Source organism: Callithrix jacchus, chromosome 6 (genome assembly GCF_049354715.1).
Source record: "Callithrix jacchus isolate 240 chromosome 6, calJac240_pri, whole genome shotgun sequence".
Lineage (NCBI taxonomy): Eukaryota > Metazoa > Chordata > Mammalia > Primates > Cebidae > Callithrix > Callithrix jacchus.
Genome location: NC_133507.1, coordinates 18,085,677 through 18,103,520, shown reverse-complemented (window position 1 = coordinate 18,103,520; position 17,844 = coordinate 18,085,677). Strand labels below are relative to the sequence as shown.

Below are 17,844 nucleotides of genomic sequence, written 5' to 3'. Positions count from 1 at the left end.
GCAGCAGGAGGTGGGGCCACAGGGCTGCCAAAGGGAGGGCGTGGCTTTGCTGGAACCACACCAGGGAAATGCACTGAAGTGGCTCCTTTCTGAGACCTACCGATGCTGGGCTCTCGGGCCTGGCAGGTTCGGAAAAAAGGTCCAGGCAGTGGTCTTCCTAGGAACTGAGGATGGGGGACGCCGTTCTTCGGGGGGTCCCTTGACCTACTGCTTCCTGTTTTGGAGCTCTCTTCTGTGGAGCGGTGTGGGTTGGGTTTTGAGCCAAGTCTTTCTGGGTGCCTTCGAGCCTCAGGACTTCTTCCTGGGGGCATTTCCTGCTGAACCCTTGTTCCAGCCTCCCCTTGGGATGAACAGACAGTGGGAGAAGCATCTCCGCTCTGGGATGGGTTGGCAACAGCCTTCTGAAAGACTCCCTCGTGGGACCCTGGAGCGGAGTCCTTCACTCCTGAGCCCCTCCTTCCTTGGCTTCTCTCCCTCAGCAACATCTTCCATTTGCCCAGCTTTTACCATCACTCCTACACATTGACTTTTTCTGCCCAAATGCAAGGCAGAGGGTGAGTGTTAAGATTCCACCTGCTGGCTGCCCCTACCCCTGGCTGGCATGTTCAACTCAACTTACTGTAACGAAATGGGCTTTCCCTGCTGTCCATCCTCTCCCCTGTTGGGAACCTGCAGAGGAACCTTCCTTGGCTCCCCTTTGCCCACCAAGCCTGGCATTCCTTTTAGGTTCTGTTTACCTGTTAATCACAGTTCTTTGTGCTCTGATTTGCTCCTGGCTGTGTGTAACGCACACACATGCATGCACGCATGCACGCACACACACACTCATGGGCCAACTTGGGCTGTGTTAAGAGGCTCTGGGCTCTGTGACCCTGTGATCCTGTGAGGCTTCGACCCTTCCCCCCAGCCAAAGCTGAAGGACCTCCTTAGTCTTTGCTGCTGAGGAAACGTCAGGCTGTACGGGGTCTTTGCTGCTGAGGAAGCATCAGGCTGCACAGGCCAGGGACCCCACTGGTCTGGACAGGAAAGAAAGCACCCTGTCCAAACAGAGGCATCCTGAATGGCTGTCTAGATGGCGGTGCTGATAGCTGGATTCCAAAGGGCGGCCCATCCCTGTTGGGGGACCACTCAGAAGCCCGATTGCCCCTGCAGGCTGCAGAGACATTCCATCCTGTGGTTCCCTCCCAGCCAGGGACACTCATTCAAGCCCCATGTCCCAAGGATAGCACCTGCTGTGTGCCTTACAGTGAGTTAGGCATCTGGCCAGTGTCTCATCATGGCCATACTCAGGGGCAGGAGGATGTCAGCAACCCCTTGCTTTGTTTTTTCTTTTTGAGATGGAGTTTCGCTCTTGTTGCCTATCCTGGAGTGCAATGGCATGATCTTGGCTCACTGCAACCTCTACCTCCTGGGTTCAAGTGATTCTCCTGCCTCAGCCTCCCCAGGATTACAGGCATGCTCCATCACTCCCGGCTAATTTTGTATTTTCATTAGAGATGGGGTTTCACCATGTTGCCCAGGCTGCTCTTGAACTCCTGACCTCAGGTGATCTACCAGCCTCGGCCTCCCAAAGTGCTGGGATTACAGGCGTGAGTGCCCGGCCTCACTCCATTGCTTTCTGTTGGGAAAAGTAATACAGAAGTCTCACCTCTTCCACACCCAAAGGTGGGGAGCAGCCTTAGCAGGTAGCAGAATGCTGGCCAGGGGCTTCCCTGCTTCCTTCCACGGGGTTTGGCAAACTAGGCTTTCAAAGGGGATCCCCCCTCCCCAAACGCTCCTATTCCACCCCTACTTTCCTTTCCCAAGACGTGAAATCCTCAACTCTCTCACACCGCCTTTGCGGGGGTTCCCACCCAGCGAGTCTGGAGACCGCTCATGTCTGCAGCAACTCCTTTCGTGCCCAGCCCTTAGGAGGGAAAGGCGCTCGTGTTCCTTTAAGGGGCTGGTCCAGCGGGCGCCCGGGGGTTTGTCCGCTGCCGCTTCCTTTCTGGCCTTTTAAGCTCCCCAAATCCTACTGCCGCCTTGGACCGGGACAGCTCGCGGCCCCCCAGCGCTGTCGAGGAGCCGCCTGGGGACGGTACGTGGCTCCGGGTCGACGGGCTTCTGGGGCTGTGTGCGGGCCGGGTTTCTCCCTCTTGCTTTGGGTGCCCTGCGGGTCCACCCGGGCAGGGTCGGGGAAGGGGCAGGAGGCGTGGGCTGGGCACTGCGGAGGCTCGGGCTGAGATGGGCCATGATCGCGGGCGAGGGGCGCCCGGGGCGCAGGTGGGGTGGGAGCTGCGCGGGGGCGCGGGTGGACTCTCCTGGGAACCTCGTGCCCACCGCGGGGGCGCAGAGCCCGAATGGACCCCGTGGCCTCCGAGACCACCTTCCAGCTCCAGTCCCCTTTCCGCCGGGGGCCGCTCGGCTCCCTCCCGTGTTGTGCGTCCGGGGTCAGAAGACAGCCGTCCGCGGCGCCCCAGTCTGCTCCTGGGCACCTGTGAATAATCCGGGGGCCGGGAGTCCTGGGAGGGGCTGGGGGCAACCTGCGAGGCGGCGGGCGGCAACCTGAGCCCCCGGACCGCGGCCGGCCCGCAGCGCTGGGGCAAACGCAACGGATGCCTGTGGGTTCCAGGCCTCGCTCACCAGGGTTCTTGCCCCAGGCACAACGAGGCCAGAAGGGCAGGGAGGGTAGAGGGTAGAACCCTGGGTGGGGGATGGCGACCCCTAGGGAGGAACCGAGGCTCCTGCGCGGCCAGGATGGAAACAGCGCGGCACTTGGACTCAGTCCTGCCACCAGTCCGCTGGGTGGCCGCAGGCAGCCTGTGACCGTGTCCGGACGTCGGTGCCCAGCGCTGACCCTCGGGAGTGCCTGTGCTTCCTGCAGCAGCGGGGTGGCGATTGAGCTGGCCCTGGCTCCTCTCCTGCAGCGCTGCCTGGGCCGGCGTGCTGGGAATGCTGGTAGGAAACGCGTCCTGCTTTCATTTTCCTGGGGGCTGCGGGTTTCAAAGGCGCGCGTCAAGCCTTGTCCAAACAGGGACAGGGATGTCAGATTTCTCGCTGGGAGCCGCGCTCGGGCAGACTTCGCGGGTGAGGCTGCCTCCTGCTCGTATCTGGGGTACTTGTACTCCCGGGCAGCCCAGTGCTGATGTGCACCTGACGGGAAGGTGGCACCCACCCTCCCCCCAAGCCCAGGCTCAGCTTATTGTTCTTAGGTGGAGGGGTCCCTAGGGAAGAGGTGCCTGGGAAAAGCAAAGGGTTGGCCGTCAACTTTCTCTAAGTTCGAGATATTTGACAAAAATAATGCCTCGGGCAGTTCACTGACCTCCACACCCTTGGCCTTAGTTTCCTCAACTGTGAAGAGGAGGCAGTGGTGACTGTGTTCTCTCTAGGCAGTGAGAGAGGAGAAAGAGCCACTGAGGCAGTGTAAGACTTCACTGTGCAGACTGCTCCCAGGTGTAGTTGCAGGCCGTATTCTCCCCGCCCTTGCTCCTTATCAAGCAGTTTTCTAAGTGCTCTGCAGATATTCTCTCCCTTCGTCTTCACAAAAGTGTTTTCTGGTTAGTATTGTCGTAACCCCCATTTTTTTTTTTTTTTTTTTTTTTTAAGATGGAGCTTTGCTCTTGTTGCCCGGGCTAAAGTGCAATGGTGAGATCTCAGCTCACTGCAACCTCTGCCCCCATGTTCAAGTGATTCTCCTGCCTCAGCCTCCCAAGTACCTGGGATTACAGGTGCCCACCACCACACTCAGCTAATTTTTGAATTTTTTGTAGAAATGGGGTTTCTCCATGTTGGCCAGGCTGGTCTCGAACTCCTCACCTCAGGTGATCTGCCCACCTCAGCCTCCCAAAGTGCTGGGATTACAGGAATGAGCCACTGTGCCCAGCTTGTGACCCCCATTTAATAGATGAAGAAACTGAGGCTCAGAGAGGTGCAATGACTTGTCCCATGACAGAGGGTTAGTATTTGGGTGGAGCCAGAACTGAATCCAGGTGTCCAGTCTCCTTCTAGAGCCTGAAATCTTTGCCATGTTCATTTGTTGAGCACCTGCTACATGCCATAATCATCACCACAGCCCATCAAGTTCCTTTTTTTTTGTGATGGAGTCTTGCTCTGTCAGCAAGGCTGGAGTGCAGTGGCACAATCTCAGCTTACTGCCTCACTGCAACTTCCGCCTCCCAGGTTTAAGCAATTCTCCTGCCTCAGGCTCCCTAGTAGCTGGGATTACAGGCAGCACCTGCCACTACACCCAGCTAATTTTTGTATTTTTAGCAGAGGTTTAGTAGAGGGTTTCACTATGTTGGCCAGGCTGGTCTCGAACTCCTGACCTCAGGTGATCCACCTACCTCAGCTTCCCAAAGTGCTCAGGGATTACAGGTGTAAGCCACCATACCCAGCCTTAAGTTCCTTTTTTTGGAGAAGGAGTTTTGCTCTTGTTACCCAGGCTGGAGTGCAATGGTGCGATCTCGGCTCACCGCAACCTCCGCCTCCTGGGTTCAGGCAATTCTCCTCCCTCAGCCTCCTGAGTAGCTGGGATTACAGGCACGCGCCACCATGCCCAGCTAATTTTTTTGTATTTTTAATAGAGACGGGGTTTCACCGTGTTGACCAGGATGGTCTCGATCTCTTGACCTCATGATCCACCCGCCTCGGCCTCCCAAAGTGCTGGGATTACAGGTGTGAGCCATCGTGCCTGTCCCCCCTCCTTTTTTTTAACAGATGAGGAAATGGAGGCACAGAGAGTTGAACTTGCCAGAAGTAACTCAGCAGGATGCAGTGTGTCCTGCTCCAATACCGAGCCTAGGTCTGAGTGCCCAGGCAGGACTTCAGCTGATTTGGGGAGCTATCCACTGCCAAGGGGACTGGGCTGGACTTGGTCTTGGGCCATCCAGCTGGTGGCACTTCTGTGGTGGTCTTGAGGAGTTGGGGGCTGGATAGCCAGGGCCAGCTTCCTCCTGGGTTGTCGTTCTTGGGAACAGGGCTGATCCTTTCTTCATAATTCCTTTTGTTTTTCTTTTCTTTTCTTTTTAAGATGTAGTTTTGCTCTTGTTGCCCAGGCTGGAGTGCAATGGCACAATCTTGGCTCAGTGCAACCTCCGCCTTCCAGGTTCAAGCAATTCTCCTGCCTCAGCCTCCCGAGTAGCTTGGATTACAGGTGTGCACCACCATGCCTGGCTAATTTTTGTATTTTTAGTAGAGATGGAGTTTCACCGTGTTGGCCAGTCCAGTCTCGAACTCCTCAGGTGATCCACCCACCTCGACCTCTCAAAGTGCTGGGATTATAGGCATGAGCCCCGTGCCCAGCCTGAGTTTGAATCTTACAATTCTACCTCTTAGTAGCTGTGTGGCCTTGGGCAGGGAACTGTTTAAAGTAGGATACACCTGTAATCCCAGCTACTCAGGAGGCTGAGGCACAAGAATTACTTGAACCCAGGAGGCAGAGGTTGCAGTGAGCCAAGATCGTGCCACTGCACTCCAGCCTGGGTGATAGAGCAAGACTCTGTCTCAAAAAAAATTTAAAAAAATATTATTTTTGACCTTACTGGGTGCGGTGGCTCATGTCTGTAATCCCAGCACTTTAGGAGGCCAAGGTGGGTAGATCACTTGAGGTCAGGATTCGAGACCAGCCTGGCCAACATGGCAAAACCCTATCTCTACTAAAAATACAAAAATGAGCTGGGCATGGTGGTGCACACCTATAATCCCAACTACTTGGGAGGCTGAGGCACGAGAATCACTTGAACTCAGGAGGTGAAGTTTGCAGTGAGCTGATATTGCGCCCCTGCACTCCAGCCTGGGTGACAGAGCAAGACCCTGTCTCAAAAAAATAAGAATAAAAAAAACTAAACCAAAACAACAACAACAAACGCCACACCAACCAAACTAAATACAAAGAGCACACAGGCTGGGCGAATGCCTGTAATTCCAGCCTAAGGCCACGGCAGGAGAATCGCCTGAGGCCAGAGGTTTGAGACCAGCCTGGGCAAAGATATACAGGTAAACGTTAGTATGCAAAAACATTAGCATGTAGAAATAATAACAATAAATAACTTTACAATGAAAAACATTATTTTTGACCTTGATGAGGATTAAGAACTGCATTTTACATTGTCACCCTCTACCTCACCTCCCACAGACATTTGTGGACCGGAAAAAAAGTTTCTCAATGTAGGATTCATCTTTATTTGACATTCCATCTATGTACCCTCATAGTTTCTACTATTCTAATCTAGTTTATTTGGCGTCATTAAAAAACGTTCCTCACAACCTTTCAAATTTCAAACCTCTGGCTTGAAAAACATTGAGCCTGTCAGATCATCCTGCTCACTTTTCTCTACTGTCTTTTAGCTGCCTGTTACTTCCTTCCTATGATTTGTCTGCTTATTGCCCATCTTGCCTTTGAGGTGCTGCTCCCTGAAAGCAGGACCGTCACTGTTCCCAGAGCTGTCTTCTTGGCTCTGGGAACAGTGTCTGGCACGCAGGCTGAAGGTCTCCTGTAGTGAGCGGTTGAGCAAGTGAGTGAGCGGTGCTGGAGCGGAGGGATGTGGCCGCGCTGCCCGGCTTTTCTAGCTGCCTTGTTTTCCTCCTCTTCCCAGTTTGCCCAGGGGCCCCAGCCTGGCCCAGGTCACCCTGGCATGAGGAGATGGGCCTGATGCTCCTGGTCCTGCTGCTCCTGGTCCTGCCACTCCTGCTTCCTGTCACCTACGGATTGCCTTTCTACAATGGCTTCTACTATTCCAACAGCGCCAACGACCAGAACGCAGGCAATGGCCATGGCAAAGGTAGGCGACCTCCCACGCCCAGCTCTTTGCTCCCCTGGGTGATCTAGACCTCCCTGGCTCCTGCTGTGATCTGTGGGTTCCAGGCTGGGACAGGGACAGGGCCCCATGCAGCAGCCATGTCCCAGCAGGGCCCTTGTAGTGGACCAGTGTGCCTAAGACAGAGGAAGGGTGATTTAGTTTCCCTGTGTTGCCAGCCCCTTAGTCACTTAGGGTTTTTACTTTTCCTAAAAGTCTTGCCAGTTGTTCAAGGTCCAGCTTAAATGTGTCCTCTCCTGGTCCCCCCAGTGGAAAGGGGGCTTGGGGTCAAATAGATGTGAGTTTGAATCTTTTTTTTTTTTTTTTTTTTTTTTGAGACAGTCTCTGTTGCCCAGGCTGGACTGCAGTGGCATGATCTCCGCTCCCTGCGACCTCTGCCTCCCAGGTTCAAGCGATTCTCCTGCTTCAGCCTCTTGAGTAGCTGGGATTACAGGTGCGTGCCACCATGCCTGGCTAATTTTTGTATTTTTAGTAGAGATGGAGTTTCACCTTGTTGGCCAGTCCAGTCTCGAACTCCTCAGGTGATCCACCCACCTCGACCTCCCAAAGTGCTGGGATTATAGGCATGAGCCCTCCTGCTGAGCCCGAGTTTGAATCTTACAATTCTACCTCTTAGTAGCTGTGTGGTCTTGGGTAGGGAACTGTTTAAAGTAGCAGTTACTGGGCACCCAACATGGGTTGGGCGTGCTTCTAGATACTTTGCATATGTCATCTATAAAAATCACAAAAGCCCTGAGGTAGGCAAGGGTGAAAATACACATTTTTAACTATCAGCGCAGCATGGGTGCTGACCAGGCTGAATTGATGCTGCCTGCCCTCACAGCCTGAAAGTAGATTCTGTTACCCTCCCTTCCTGTGGATGAGCAAACTGAGGCTCAGAGAGTTGATTCAGTTGTCCAGGTCACACAGCTATTAAAAACACAAGTTGGGGGCCGAGTGCGGTGACTCACACCTGTAATCCCAGCCCTTTGGGAGGCTGAGGCGGGTGGATCACTTGAGGTCAGGAATTCAAGGCCAGCCTGGCCAACATGGTGAAACCCCATCTCTACTAAAAATACAAAAATTAGCCAGGTGTGGTGGCAGACGCCTGTAATCCCAGCTACTTGGGAGGCTGAGGCAGAGACTTGCCTGAACCTGGGAGGCGGAGGTTGCAGTGAGCGGAGATGACGACTACACTCCAGCGTGCGCAATAGAGGGAGACTCTGTCTGAAAAAAAAAAAGACAAACTTGTTCCACTTGTTCGTGGAAGGATGGAACCAGCTTACTGATCTCAGTGATACTCACAGCCTGGTTCAGAGACGATGTATGAGCCTGCAAGTGAGTGTAGGGGCTGGGTGATTCCCAGCCGCCCCTCTGCCTTTCCACAGACGATCCTGCCTGCAGAGTCATTTCCCCCCTTTTCATTAGTCTCCTAGGTCAGCTGTAACAAATTAACACAAATTAGTGGCTTGAAACAACAGAAATGTATATTCTGTCACCGTTTTAGGCACCAGAAATCCAAAACCAGTTTCACTGTGCAGAAATCGAGGTGTGGATAGGACTGTGCCTCCTCAGGGCTCTTGGGGAGCATCTGTTCTTGCCTTGCCTCTTCCAGTTCTGGAGGCTGCCGCCTCACTCCAGTCGGAGCCTCCATGGTCACGTGGCCTTCTCCTCCTTCATATGCAAATCTCCCTCTGCCTCCCTCTAAACACCATCTGGAAAGTTCACGGTACTCTCCCCATCTCGACATCCTTAGTTTCACAGCATCTGCGGAGCCCACTTTGCCACACACGGTAACGTTCAGAAGTTCTAGGGATCAGGATTCAGGGTGTTTGGGAGGCCACTGTTTAGCCCACCATACCTTTTTCCTTCAGAATTTATGTTGTTGTACAAGCGCTACTTTAATGAGATTTGTGTAATTTAAAAAACTTAAACTTCCTACCCTTGGTTTCATCACACTACCAGGCCAATATTACATTTTTCTCTCTCCCTTTCGTCCCTGAATATGCAAGCAAAGTCATACATAATCCCCCCACCCAGAGGAACCACTGCTAACATTTTAGGAATCTCTTTCTAGCCTTTCCTTTTCTTTTCTTTTTGTTTTGTTTTTTTGAGACAGGGTCTCACTGTGTCTCCCAGGCTGAAGTGCAGTGGTGTGATCTCGGCTCACTGCAGCCTCCACCTCCTGGGCTTAAGAGATCCTTCCACTTTAGCCTCTTCAGTAGCTGAGACTACAGGCATGCACCATGACCAGCTAGTTGTATTTTTAGTAGAGATGGGGTTTCACCATTTTGGCCAGACTAGTCTCAAAGTCCTGGCCTCAAAGTGATCTGCCTGCCCCAGCCTCCCAAAGTGCTGGGATTACAGGCAGGAGCCACCACACCTGGCCGGGCTTTCCTTTATGATTTAGAAAACTTTCTTCAACAAAAATCAGCTCATGCCATACATGTGATTTTGTAGCCTCTCTTATCACCTCATGGAATACAAATCGTTTTCGAAGTCAATGAATGAATATACATCTAGCAGATTATTTGACATGGCTGGATAGTATTTTATCATATGGATGTACATGTTCATTTTATTCAGGGCAAAGCTTCAAACATAGCTTTACTCAAGAGAGTTCAGAGAGTTGGGAAGAACCAAGGAAGTGACCCCTAAATGATAGTCCTGCTTCATCTCTATTGGACACTTTCTGTGTCCAGGTGTCCTGCCTTACCTGATTTGAACCTACCACAGCCCTCTGTGGAGACTGTAAATTTTTTTTTTTTTTTTTTGAGACACAGTTTCGCTCTTGTTACCCAGGCTGGAGTGCAATGGCGCGATCTCGGCTCACCACAACCTCCGCCTCCTGGGTTCAGGCAATTCTCCTGCCTCAGCCTCCCGAGTAGCTGGGACTACAGGCACGCACCACCATGCCTAGCTAATTTTTGTATTTTTAGTAGAGATGGGGTTTCACCGTGTTGACCAGGATGGTCTCGATCTCTTGACCTTGTGATCCACCCGCCTCGGCCTCCGAAAGTGCTGGGATTACAGGAGATTGTAATTAACCCATTATACAAATGAGGAAGCTGAGTCTAGACTTCCCTGGATTACACAGCCGGGAAAAGGTGGAACCAAGATGCAGGCCTGGCTTGCTGACTCCAAAGCTCTGTACATACTGCCACTGCAGACCAGGGCAGCTCCAACTGGAATGAGCCTGAGAGTCCCCTGGAGGCGGGGGCCCATTCCCAGAGTTTCTGATGCATGGGACCCAACAATGTGCATTTCTAACAAATTCCTGGTGTTGCTAATGCTGCTGGTCTGGGACCACATTTTGAGACCTCTGCATGTGGGAATCTGCCACGTTCGATATAGCTCATTTTCCACGTCATTCCTCTACAGGGAACCTCCCTGTCTGTCTCCTGCTTACCCTTGAGGCTGTCCCCTTGTCTCCAATTTTTATTTTATTTTCTAGAGATGGGGTCTTGCTATATTGCCCAGGCTGGAGTGCAGTGGCTATTCACAGGCACGATCCCACTACTGATCAGCACATGAATATCTGACCTGGGCCAATTCACCCCTCCTTAGGCAACCTGGTGGTCCCCGGCTCCCAGGAGGTCACCATCTTGATGCCAAACTTAGTGCGGACACCCAATCAGCATAGCGCACTACAGCCCAGAACTCCTGGGCTCAAGCGATCCTCCCACCTCAGCCTCCTGAGTAGCTGGGACTACAGGCACGTGCCACCATGCCGGCCACCTCCACCTTTTTAATTAATTAACTTGTTCTCATTTTGTTTTCAGCAACAGAGTCTTGCTCTGTCACCCAGTGGTACGATCATAACTCACTGCAGCCTTGACCGCCTGGGCCGAAACAATACTCCCACCTCAGCCTCCTGAGCAGCTGGGACCACAAGCACATGCCACCATATTCATTTAGTTTTTAAACACTTTTTATAGAGACAGGGTCTTGCTGTGTTGCTCAGGCTGGTCTCAAACTCCTGGTCTGAAGTGATACTCCTGTCTTGGCCTCTCAAAGTGTTGAGATTATAGGCATGAGCCATCGCACCTGGCCTCTGTCCCCACCTTGAGTAAATCAAGCATGTCTTGAAGTCCAGACCCAAAAGAATGAAACAGTGAGGTCCCAATAGGGGCTCCCAAGTTAAAGATGAGGCAGCCTTAGCCTATGAACTTGATTCTTTTGTTGCATGCTGGGTTCTGTGTGTATTTGTAACTCTGAGCCCTGAGCGTAGTCTCCTTTAGAAGTTCTGCCCTTAGCTTACTAGGCTGCTTGGTATTTGGGAAGAGGCATGGTGGACAGCTGGATCAGTGACTGAAGCCAGGGCTGTGCTGTCCTCTGGCCAGTGTGGTGGGGAAGGAAACTCTGAGGGATCCCTGTCAGGGCCACTTGTCCTGGCCACATACCTCATGTGGGGAGGCTCTGGTTGCCTGCTGCATCGGTTAAATTTTGATGCATAAGAAGCCACCCAAAACTTAGTGACTTGTTTAAGATGACAGCCATTTGTTTAGCTCATGATTCTGTGGGTCAGCATTTTGGGGTGGGCTCCATTTCTTCAGATCTTGCAGTTGGGTGTTGCAGATGTGCCTGCCCCTGGTGGGCAGGTCAGTGGGGGGCTGGTTGCTGTAGGATGGCCTCAACTGGGGTACTCTGTCTCCGTTCTGTGTAGCCTCTCATCCTCTAGCAGGCAAGCCCCGCCACATGCTCATGGTAACTAGCAAAGTCCTAAGGAAAAGGGTGGAAGCAGCAAGGCCCCCTGGGACCTATGCTCAGAGCAGGCTTGATGAGCAGTCACTTCCAAGGCATTCAGTTGGTCAAAGCAAGTGGTGAGGCCAGCACAGATTCAAGGGGGTGGGGGATAAATGTCATCTCTGGATGGAAGCAGACGCAAAGTCACGTTGCGGAGCATGTGGATACAGGGAGGGGTGGAGCCTGGTGGCCATTTTTGCAATCTGAGCCTGGAGGAGCTGCGGATGAGGTATGTGGTGGCCCTTGCAGGGGTACAGACGTGCTGCAGCAGGTCTCATCTGCACCCCACCTCTCCCCCAAGACCTCCTCAATGGAGTGAAGCTGGTGGTGGAGACACCCGAGGAAACCCTGTTCACCTACCAAGGGGCCAGCGTGATCCTGCCCTGCCGATACCGCTATGAGCCAGCCCTGGTCTCCCCGAGGCACGTGCGCATCAAATGGTGGAAGCTGTCAGAGAATGGGGCCCCAGAGAAGGATGTGCTGGTGGCCATCGGGCTGAGGCACCGCACCTTTGGGGACTACCAAGGCCGTGTGCACCTGCGGCAGGACAAGGAGTATGATGTGTCGCTGGAGATCCAGGATCTGCGGCTGGAGGACTATGGGCGTTACCGCTGTGAGGTCATTGATGGGCTGGAGGATGAGAGCGGTCTGGTGGAGCTGGAGCTGCGGGGTGAGACCCTGACAGGGACTGGGTGACACTGGGACCTCAGAGCAGAGTGGAGAGGACCAGAGAAAGCATCCAGTCCTCTGTGCTTTAGACATTTAAAAGTACTTAATTCTCAAAACAACCCCAGGGGGAAGCTACTGTTATCACCCCCATTTTACAGGTGAGGAAACTGAGGCACAGAGAGGTCAAGTAACTTACCTAAGGTCACACAGCTTGTAAACAGCAGAGCTGGGGTCTGAACCCAAGCACCCAGCCTCTAGAATCTGTTCCCCTCTCTACCCACTCTCATTCATATCCCATTCAGAGAGCAAAACCAGAGCTGGTTCCACAGCTTAGAGCCAGGGCTGAGATTTAAGCAAAGGCAGCAGGCAACACAAGCGAATGAGGCAGCCCAGTGTGAGCTGATGGGAGTGGTGGGGACTGAGCACACTCCTGAGTCCTCATCCTGTCCCCCGGGAACCCCGCCTTACTCAGGTCCAGCCGATGATGGCACACCAGAATGCAGACCTTGCTCTGCCAGATTTTCTTGCTTGACAAGATAAGTTTACATTTTTATGTGAGATCTCCGGATTTTTATGTAAAAACCTCCTTTAAAAAAAAAAAAAAACAAATTCAGTGCTGGCCAAACCTGCCATACCCTTCAAGCTGGTCTTGTATGTGGGGTCCCTGTTTGATCTTTAATCTGTATTTGGCTTCTCTGTCTCTAGGATGGGGCTGTGTGTCCTCATATCTTTCCCACATGTTAGGGAGGCAGTTTGGGGGTAGAGGAAGGTGATCTGACTCTAGCACCAGCCCGTCCCAGCTGTGACGTCTGGGCAAATGCCTCACCCACCTCGGAGTTCTCGGCTTCTTAGGTGTAAAATGGGGAATCACAGTCAGTCCTCCTTTCCCTCTCTCAGTGGCAATGAGGATAAAATGTACATCCTCGAAATTCATTCTCTCTCTCTGCCACCAGTGTCCACATGGCTTAGATGGTGGCTCAGAGGGGCCACATTCCTCCTTCCTGAAGTTGGGGTGGCAGTGGAGTTGGGGAGAACCTGCAAGAGTCATTGGTCTTGGGTCTGCAGGGGCAGCCTAAAGAAACAGGGAGCCCTCACCCCATTCTCGGGGCTGTAAGGGCTAGGAATTTGGAACCAGGCATGAAACAGTCCCCCTGCAAACACATGGAGGCTACCAGCTGATGGTCAGGGCCCATAGGCTTCCCTGCTGCCCAGTGTGGCTTTGCCCAGGTGCCTGCCTTCCAGGTGTCTGGTGAGATTAGAGGTTTGGGACTCAGGCTATTCTCAGGTCCTTGGCACCGGGAGGAGATTCCAAGGACTCTGGGTAAACAAAACCAGCCAATCAGTCTTTCCCAGACCCCTAGGATCACCTCTACTCTGTCAGGTTTCATTGACTTGGTAGAGACTGAATCTCAAAAGTTTCCAAACTTTTTATTATAGTAAAATTTCAAACATGAACATACCTTTTGAGGGAAGCCTGTGGCCCCAATCAGATCCTGGCCACAAGGAAAGAAGCTTCCTGCCCCAGGACCTCCCTGACCTTGAGCCTCCCTTATGGAAGGACCCTTCACCAGCCTCTCCCCACAGCCTCCAGGGCCTCTCCTCCTGACAATTATCTGCCACATGTGGAAAGTTTCTTGCATTTTCCTAGGAAACTTCCACACTCATGATACCATATACGATTGGGTCCCAGCTAAAGAGAGGAGAGCTGGGAGCCAAACCTGGCCCTACAGCCCAAAGCCTGGGCCTGTCTGGAGAAGATGCACAACCTCACTAGGGGCTTGGGAGCTTGGGACAGCCCTGTGAAATAGGTTTCATTTCCATCCTATCATTGGTGACATTAGTTGACTAATTAATTACCTTAACTCCTGAATGTTTTCTGAGTACTGCTGGGTACCAGCTGAGTCTCAGGAGAGAGGTGGCAATGGATGGGAGGTCAGAGGTTTGCTGAGTTTTTCTGAGGGACGGCGTATGTGTATGTGTGTTGCAGGGAGCACGTGTCCCAGTGAGGGTGGGAGGAGAGTGGGGTATCCAGCTGCTAGGCCCCTGGCCACCCGCTAAGCTCCTCTTTCCTCCCTTGCAGGTGTGGTCTTTCCCTACCAGTCTCCCCAAGGGCGCTACCAGCTCAACTTCCACGAGGGCCAGCAGGTCTGTGCGGAGCAGGGTGCAGTGGTGGCCTCCTTTGAGCAGCTCTTCCGGGCCTGGGAGGAGGGCCTGGACTGGTGCAACGCAGGCTGGCTGCAGGACGCCACGGTGCGGTACCCCATCATGCTGCCCCGCCAGCCCTGCGGCGGCCCCGGCCTGGCACCTGGTGTGCGAAGCTATGGCCCCCGCCACCGCCGCCTGCACCGCTATGATGTGTTCTGCTTCGCCACTGCCCTCAAGGGTGAGTGGAATGGCCACGTCCAAGCCTTCAGGGTTGGTGCCCATCTGGGACCTGTGGGAGGGCAGCTTCTGGGGAGCTCTGGCCCCCTCTGCCTGCTCTGCTGGCACTGCCACCTGGGGGCCAAGAGCACCAGCCAACCTTGAAGCACATCAGTTGAGTTTCGAGTGCTTTGCTGCTGCTGCTTCATGCTGATCATTGGTTTCTTCATTCATCAAATGTTTACTGAGTGCCTACCTTATGCTGGGGCCTAGTCTAGGCTCTGAGGAATGACAGACAAATAAGACACAGCCTGTCTCACAAGGTAGCTCATTTTGTAGGAAGATGAGCAAGTAGAAACAGAAACTGGTTCAGTGCCGTATGCCAAGCCTTGGAAAAGTGTCTGGCACACAGTGGGTACCACCATCCCCAGCCCTTTCCTGTGTCTCCATCTCATTCAGTCTAAGGGTGCAGCCCCCTGCCTGGTGGGTATGGTGTGGGAAGCTCTGTAAATGCTTGAATGTGAGAGAGACTCTGGTCCAGCCCAGGTGGGGAGCCCACCCAGGGTGCAAATGGGGAAGGCTAGCTGGGGAGTGCAGACATGACTGGAGGGTCCCCGGTTCTACGGCAGGTGGGATGGGGCTCTCTGGGAGAGGGTGAAGACCAGGAGGTGTTCCCTGAGGTGTTCTCTGCAGATGCCTACAGCATGGTAGCTCTCTGGGCTCAGACGGGTCTTTGGGGCTGGCATCTCTGCAGGCCTCGCTGTGCTTTCTGGCTGCCTGCTGCGCTGCCCGGCACTCACGCCCCCTCTCCTGCAGGGCGGGTGTACTACCTGGAGCATCCTGAGAAGCTGACACTGACAGAGGCGAGAGAGGCCTGCCAGGAAGATGGTGCCACGATCGCCAAGGTGGGACAGCTCTTTGCTGCCTGGAGGTTCCAGGGCCTGGACCGCTGTGATGCTGGCTGGCTGGCAGATGGCAGCGCCCGCTACCCTGTGGTTCACCCGCATCCCAACTGCGGGCCCCCTGAGCCTGGGGTCCGAAGCTTTGGCTTCCCTGACCCACAGAGCCGCCTGTATGGTGTTTACTGCTACCGGCGGCACTAGGACCTGGGCCCTCCCATACGGCTTTCCCACACCAGCTGTGTATTTATTTAGTGGTTCATTTTCCCTTGTGGGTTGGGGCTATTTTAACTGTTTTTATACTTCTCAATTTAATTTTCTTAACATTTTTTTACTATTTTTTGTAAAACACTCAGAACCCAGTACCTCCCTTTGCTCCTGGATGCCCCACTCCAGGAATCCTCCTGCCGGCTCCTCTGGGCCATTTGCAGTTTCTTGGGCTTCTGGAGGGTTCCCAGCCATCCAGGCTGGTCTCCCTTCATTAAGGGGGTTGGTGCCCAGCGCAGGTGGTTGCTTGCCCAGAATGCTGCTGGAAGTCAGGGCATGGTGGACACAGCTCTCCCTGCCCCTCAGCCTGGGGAAGAAGAGGGCCTTGGGGACCTCTACAGCTGGGCTTTAGGCCTCTCCTGCCCCCTTTGACTTCTCTGTGAAGCTGGTAACCCCAGTCTGCCCACTGAGGGGGCCAGGGCCGGAAGCCAGTTCTAGGCTTCTGGGTGAAATCCGAGGGAAGGGAGAAATTCCCCTCCCCACCCCCCACCTTAGTTCCAAAGAGTGTATTGTTCTCGTTTGTTTCTCATTTTTTCCTGTGTGGGGAGGGGACCTCGGGTGTGTGTACTTTCTTGGGACAATAAATGGTGCTACAACAGCCTTCTGCCATCCCCAGCCCTTTTCTGTGTCTCCATCTCATTCGATCTCAGGGTGCAGCCCTCGGCCTGAAGGGTGTGGTGGGGCAGTTCGAGCTCAGACTTCACAGGTCATCGGGGTCCCACCCTGGGGTGAACAGGGAACTCTGTGGACTGGTCCTAGCCTTGCCTGCCTCGTGGTTCACCCAGTCCTGGGTGCCAGGCTGGTGGCAGAGGACCTGGCTTGTGTCTCCACCATCCCCACCCCTTGGCAGCCTGTCTGTCCTTGTGAGGCCCAGCAGAAGAACTAGAGACACCTCTCAGAAGGCAGAGGAAGCCGTGCCTCCAGAGGACCTCAGAGGCCTAGATCTAGGGGATACTCCTCCGTGCGCCTCACCCTCTGCCACCCACTCCCACACCTGCCTCAGGAAACCAGACTCATTGCCTTGCATAGGAATGCCGCTGCCACTCACCAACCGGTTATTCAGTCAGTTCTTCCCTTAGCTCGGTGCTTCTCACAGTGTGGCCTGCGGTGTCAGCATCGTCAGCATCGCTGGGCTCTTGTTAGAAGTGCATTCCTGGGCCCCGCCAGAGACCTGCTGAGTCAGAAAATCTGGGATGCCGACCAGCACTCTGTGGTCACCAAGCTCCTTAGGTGATTCCGATGCACACTCAAGTTTGAAAACCACTCACAATTGCACCACCACCTATCAGTTAATTAACAGTTAAGTAATTATCGAGCCCTTACTATGTAACCAGTGCTGTACACTTTACTTTGGCCCACTGTCTGTTTGTTCGTTCTTCTCTTTCTCTCTCGAGACAGACTTTCGCTCTTGTTCTGAGTCTGGAGTGCAATAGCGTGATCTCGGCTCACCACAACCTCCACCTCCTGGGTTCAAGTGATTCTCCTGCCTCAGCCTCCTGAGTAGCTAGGATTACAGGCATGTGCCACCACAAGTGGATACTTTTGTATTTTTAGTAGAGACAGGGTTTCACTATGTTGGTCAGGCTGGTCTCGAACTCCTGACCTCAGGTGATCCGCCTGCCTCAGCTTCCCGAAGTGCTGGGATTGGCCCATTGTTCTTTCTAGAGGTAGAGGTACAAGCATATGTCTACCCACAAACAACCGTGCACACGCCCACACCTGAAAAGTTACCAGGAGCTCACACTGGTATGCACTAAGCAACGCACACTCACATTCACAAAGACTCCATGGTGTGTGTCCAGTGACTGTGATGAGGGAGGCATCTGAGGGGGAGGCACTGGGGGAAGGACACTGCCTGGGACGCACGTGCCACCTCAACTCTCAAGGTTTGCGGGGGGACTCTGTAAACAGTTGGAATTGTTTTCATCGCTATTCTGCAGCGTACTTAGGGGCAGAATGCCCAGGCCTTTTTGTTAGTAGCTGGCAAGCAGTTCACCCTGAAAATGTGTAAGCGAGATTCACGGTTCCCACACAGTCTGCAGCTCGTTTTTTCCTTCCCCTCTTATAAATCCTGATTTTTGCCTCTGTTCCTGGACGCAGTCTACTAGCCCACATGAGCAGTGTGGTCA

At 53.5% G+C, this 17,844-nt stretch overlaps 1 protein-coding gene across 3 annotated transcripts; it reads left to right on the top strand.

Annotated features, from left to right (window-relative positions):
• The first annotated feature begins 1,997 nt into the window (after positions 1 to 1,997).
• Positions 1,998 to 16,316, top strand: HAPLN3 (hyaluronan and proteoglycan link protein 3). 3 transcript variants are annotated; one of them, XM_035303754.3, is made up of 5 exons: positions 1,998 to 2,077; positions 6,573 to 6,758; positions 11,821 to 12,189; positions 14,269 to 14,571; positions 15,366 to 16,316. In XM_035303754.3, the coding sequence occupies exons 2-5, from the start codon at positions 6,620 to 6,622 to the stop codon at positions 15,650 to 15,652; spliced, it is 1,098 nt and encodes a 365-aa protein (XP_035159645.1). In that variant the 5' UTR covers positions 1,998 to 2,077; positions 6,573 to 6,619; the 3' UTR covers positions 15,653 to 16,316. The 3 variants fall into 3 exon arrangements, with proteins under 3 accessions (XP_035159645.1, XP_035159644.1, XP_035159646.1); XM_035303753.3 differs by having other exon boundaries at positions 1,998 to 2,937; XM_035303755.3 differs by lacking the exon at positions 1,998 to 2,077 and adding an exon at positions 4,592 to 4,852.
• Positions 16,317 to 17,844: the final 1,528 nt, after the last annotated feature.

What these genes read in the sequence shown, in the direction of transcription:
- HAPLN3 (XM_035303753.3), top strand. Translation starts at nt 2,694, where the DNA reads ATGGCGACCCCTAGGGAGGAACCGAGGCTCCTGCGCGGCCAGGATGGA. An exon ending in AGGCAATGGCCATGGCAAAG is followed by an intron (nt 6,759 to 11,820) that starts GTAGGCGACCTC and finishes CTCTCCCCCAAG; the next exon opens with ACCTCCTCAATGGAGTGAAG. An exon ending in GGTGGAGCTGGAGCTGCGGG is followed by an intron (nt 12,190 to 14,268) that starts GTGAGACCCTGA and finishes CCTCCCTTGCAG; the next exon opens with GTGTGGTCTTTCCCTACCAG.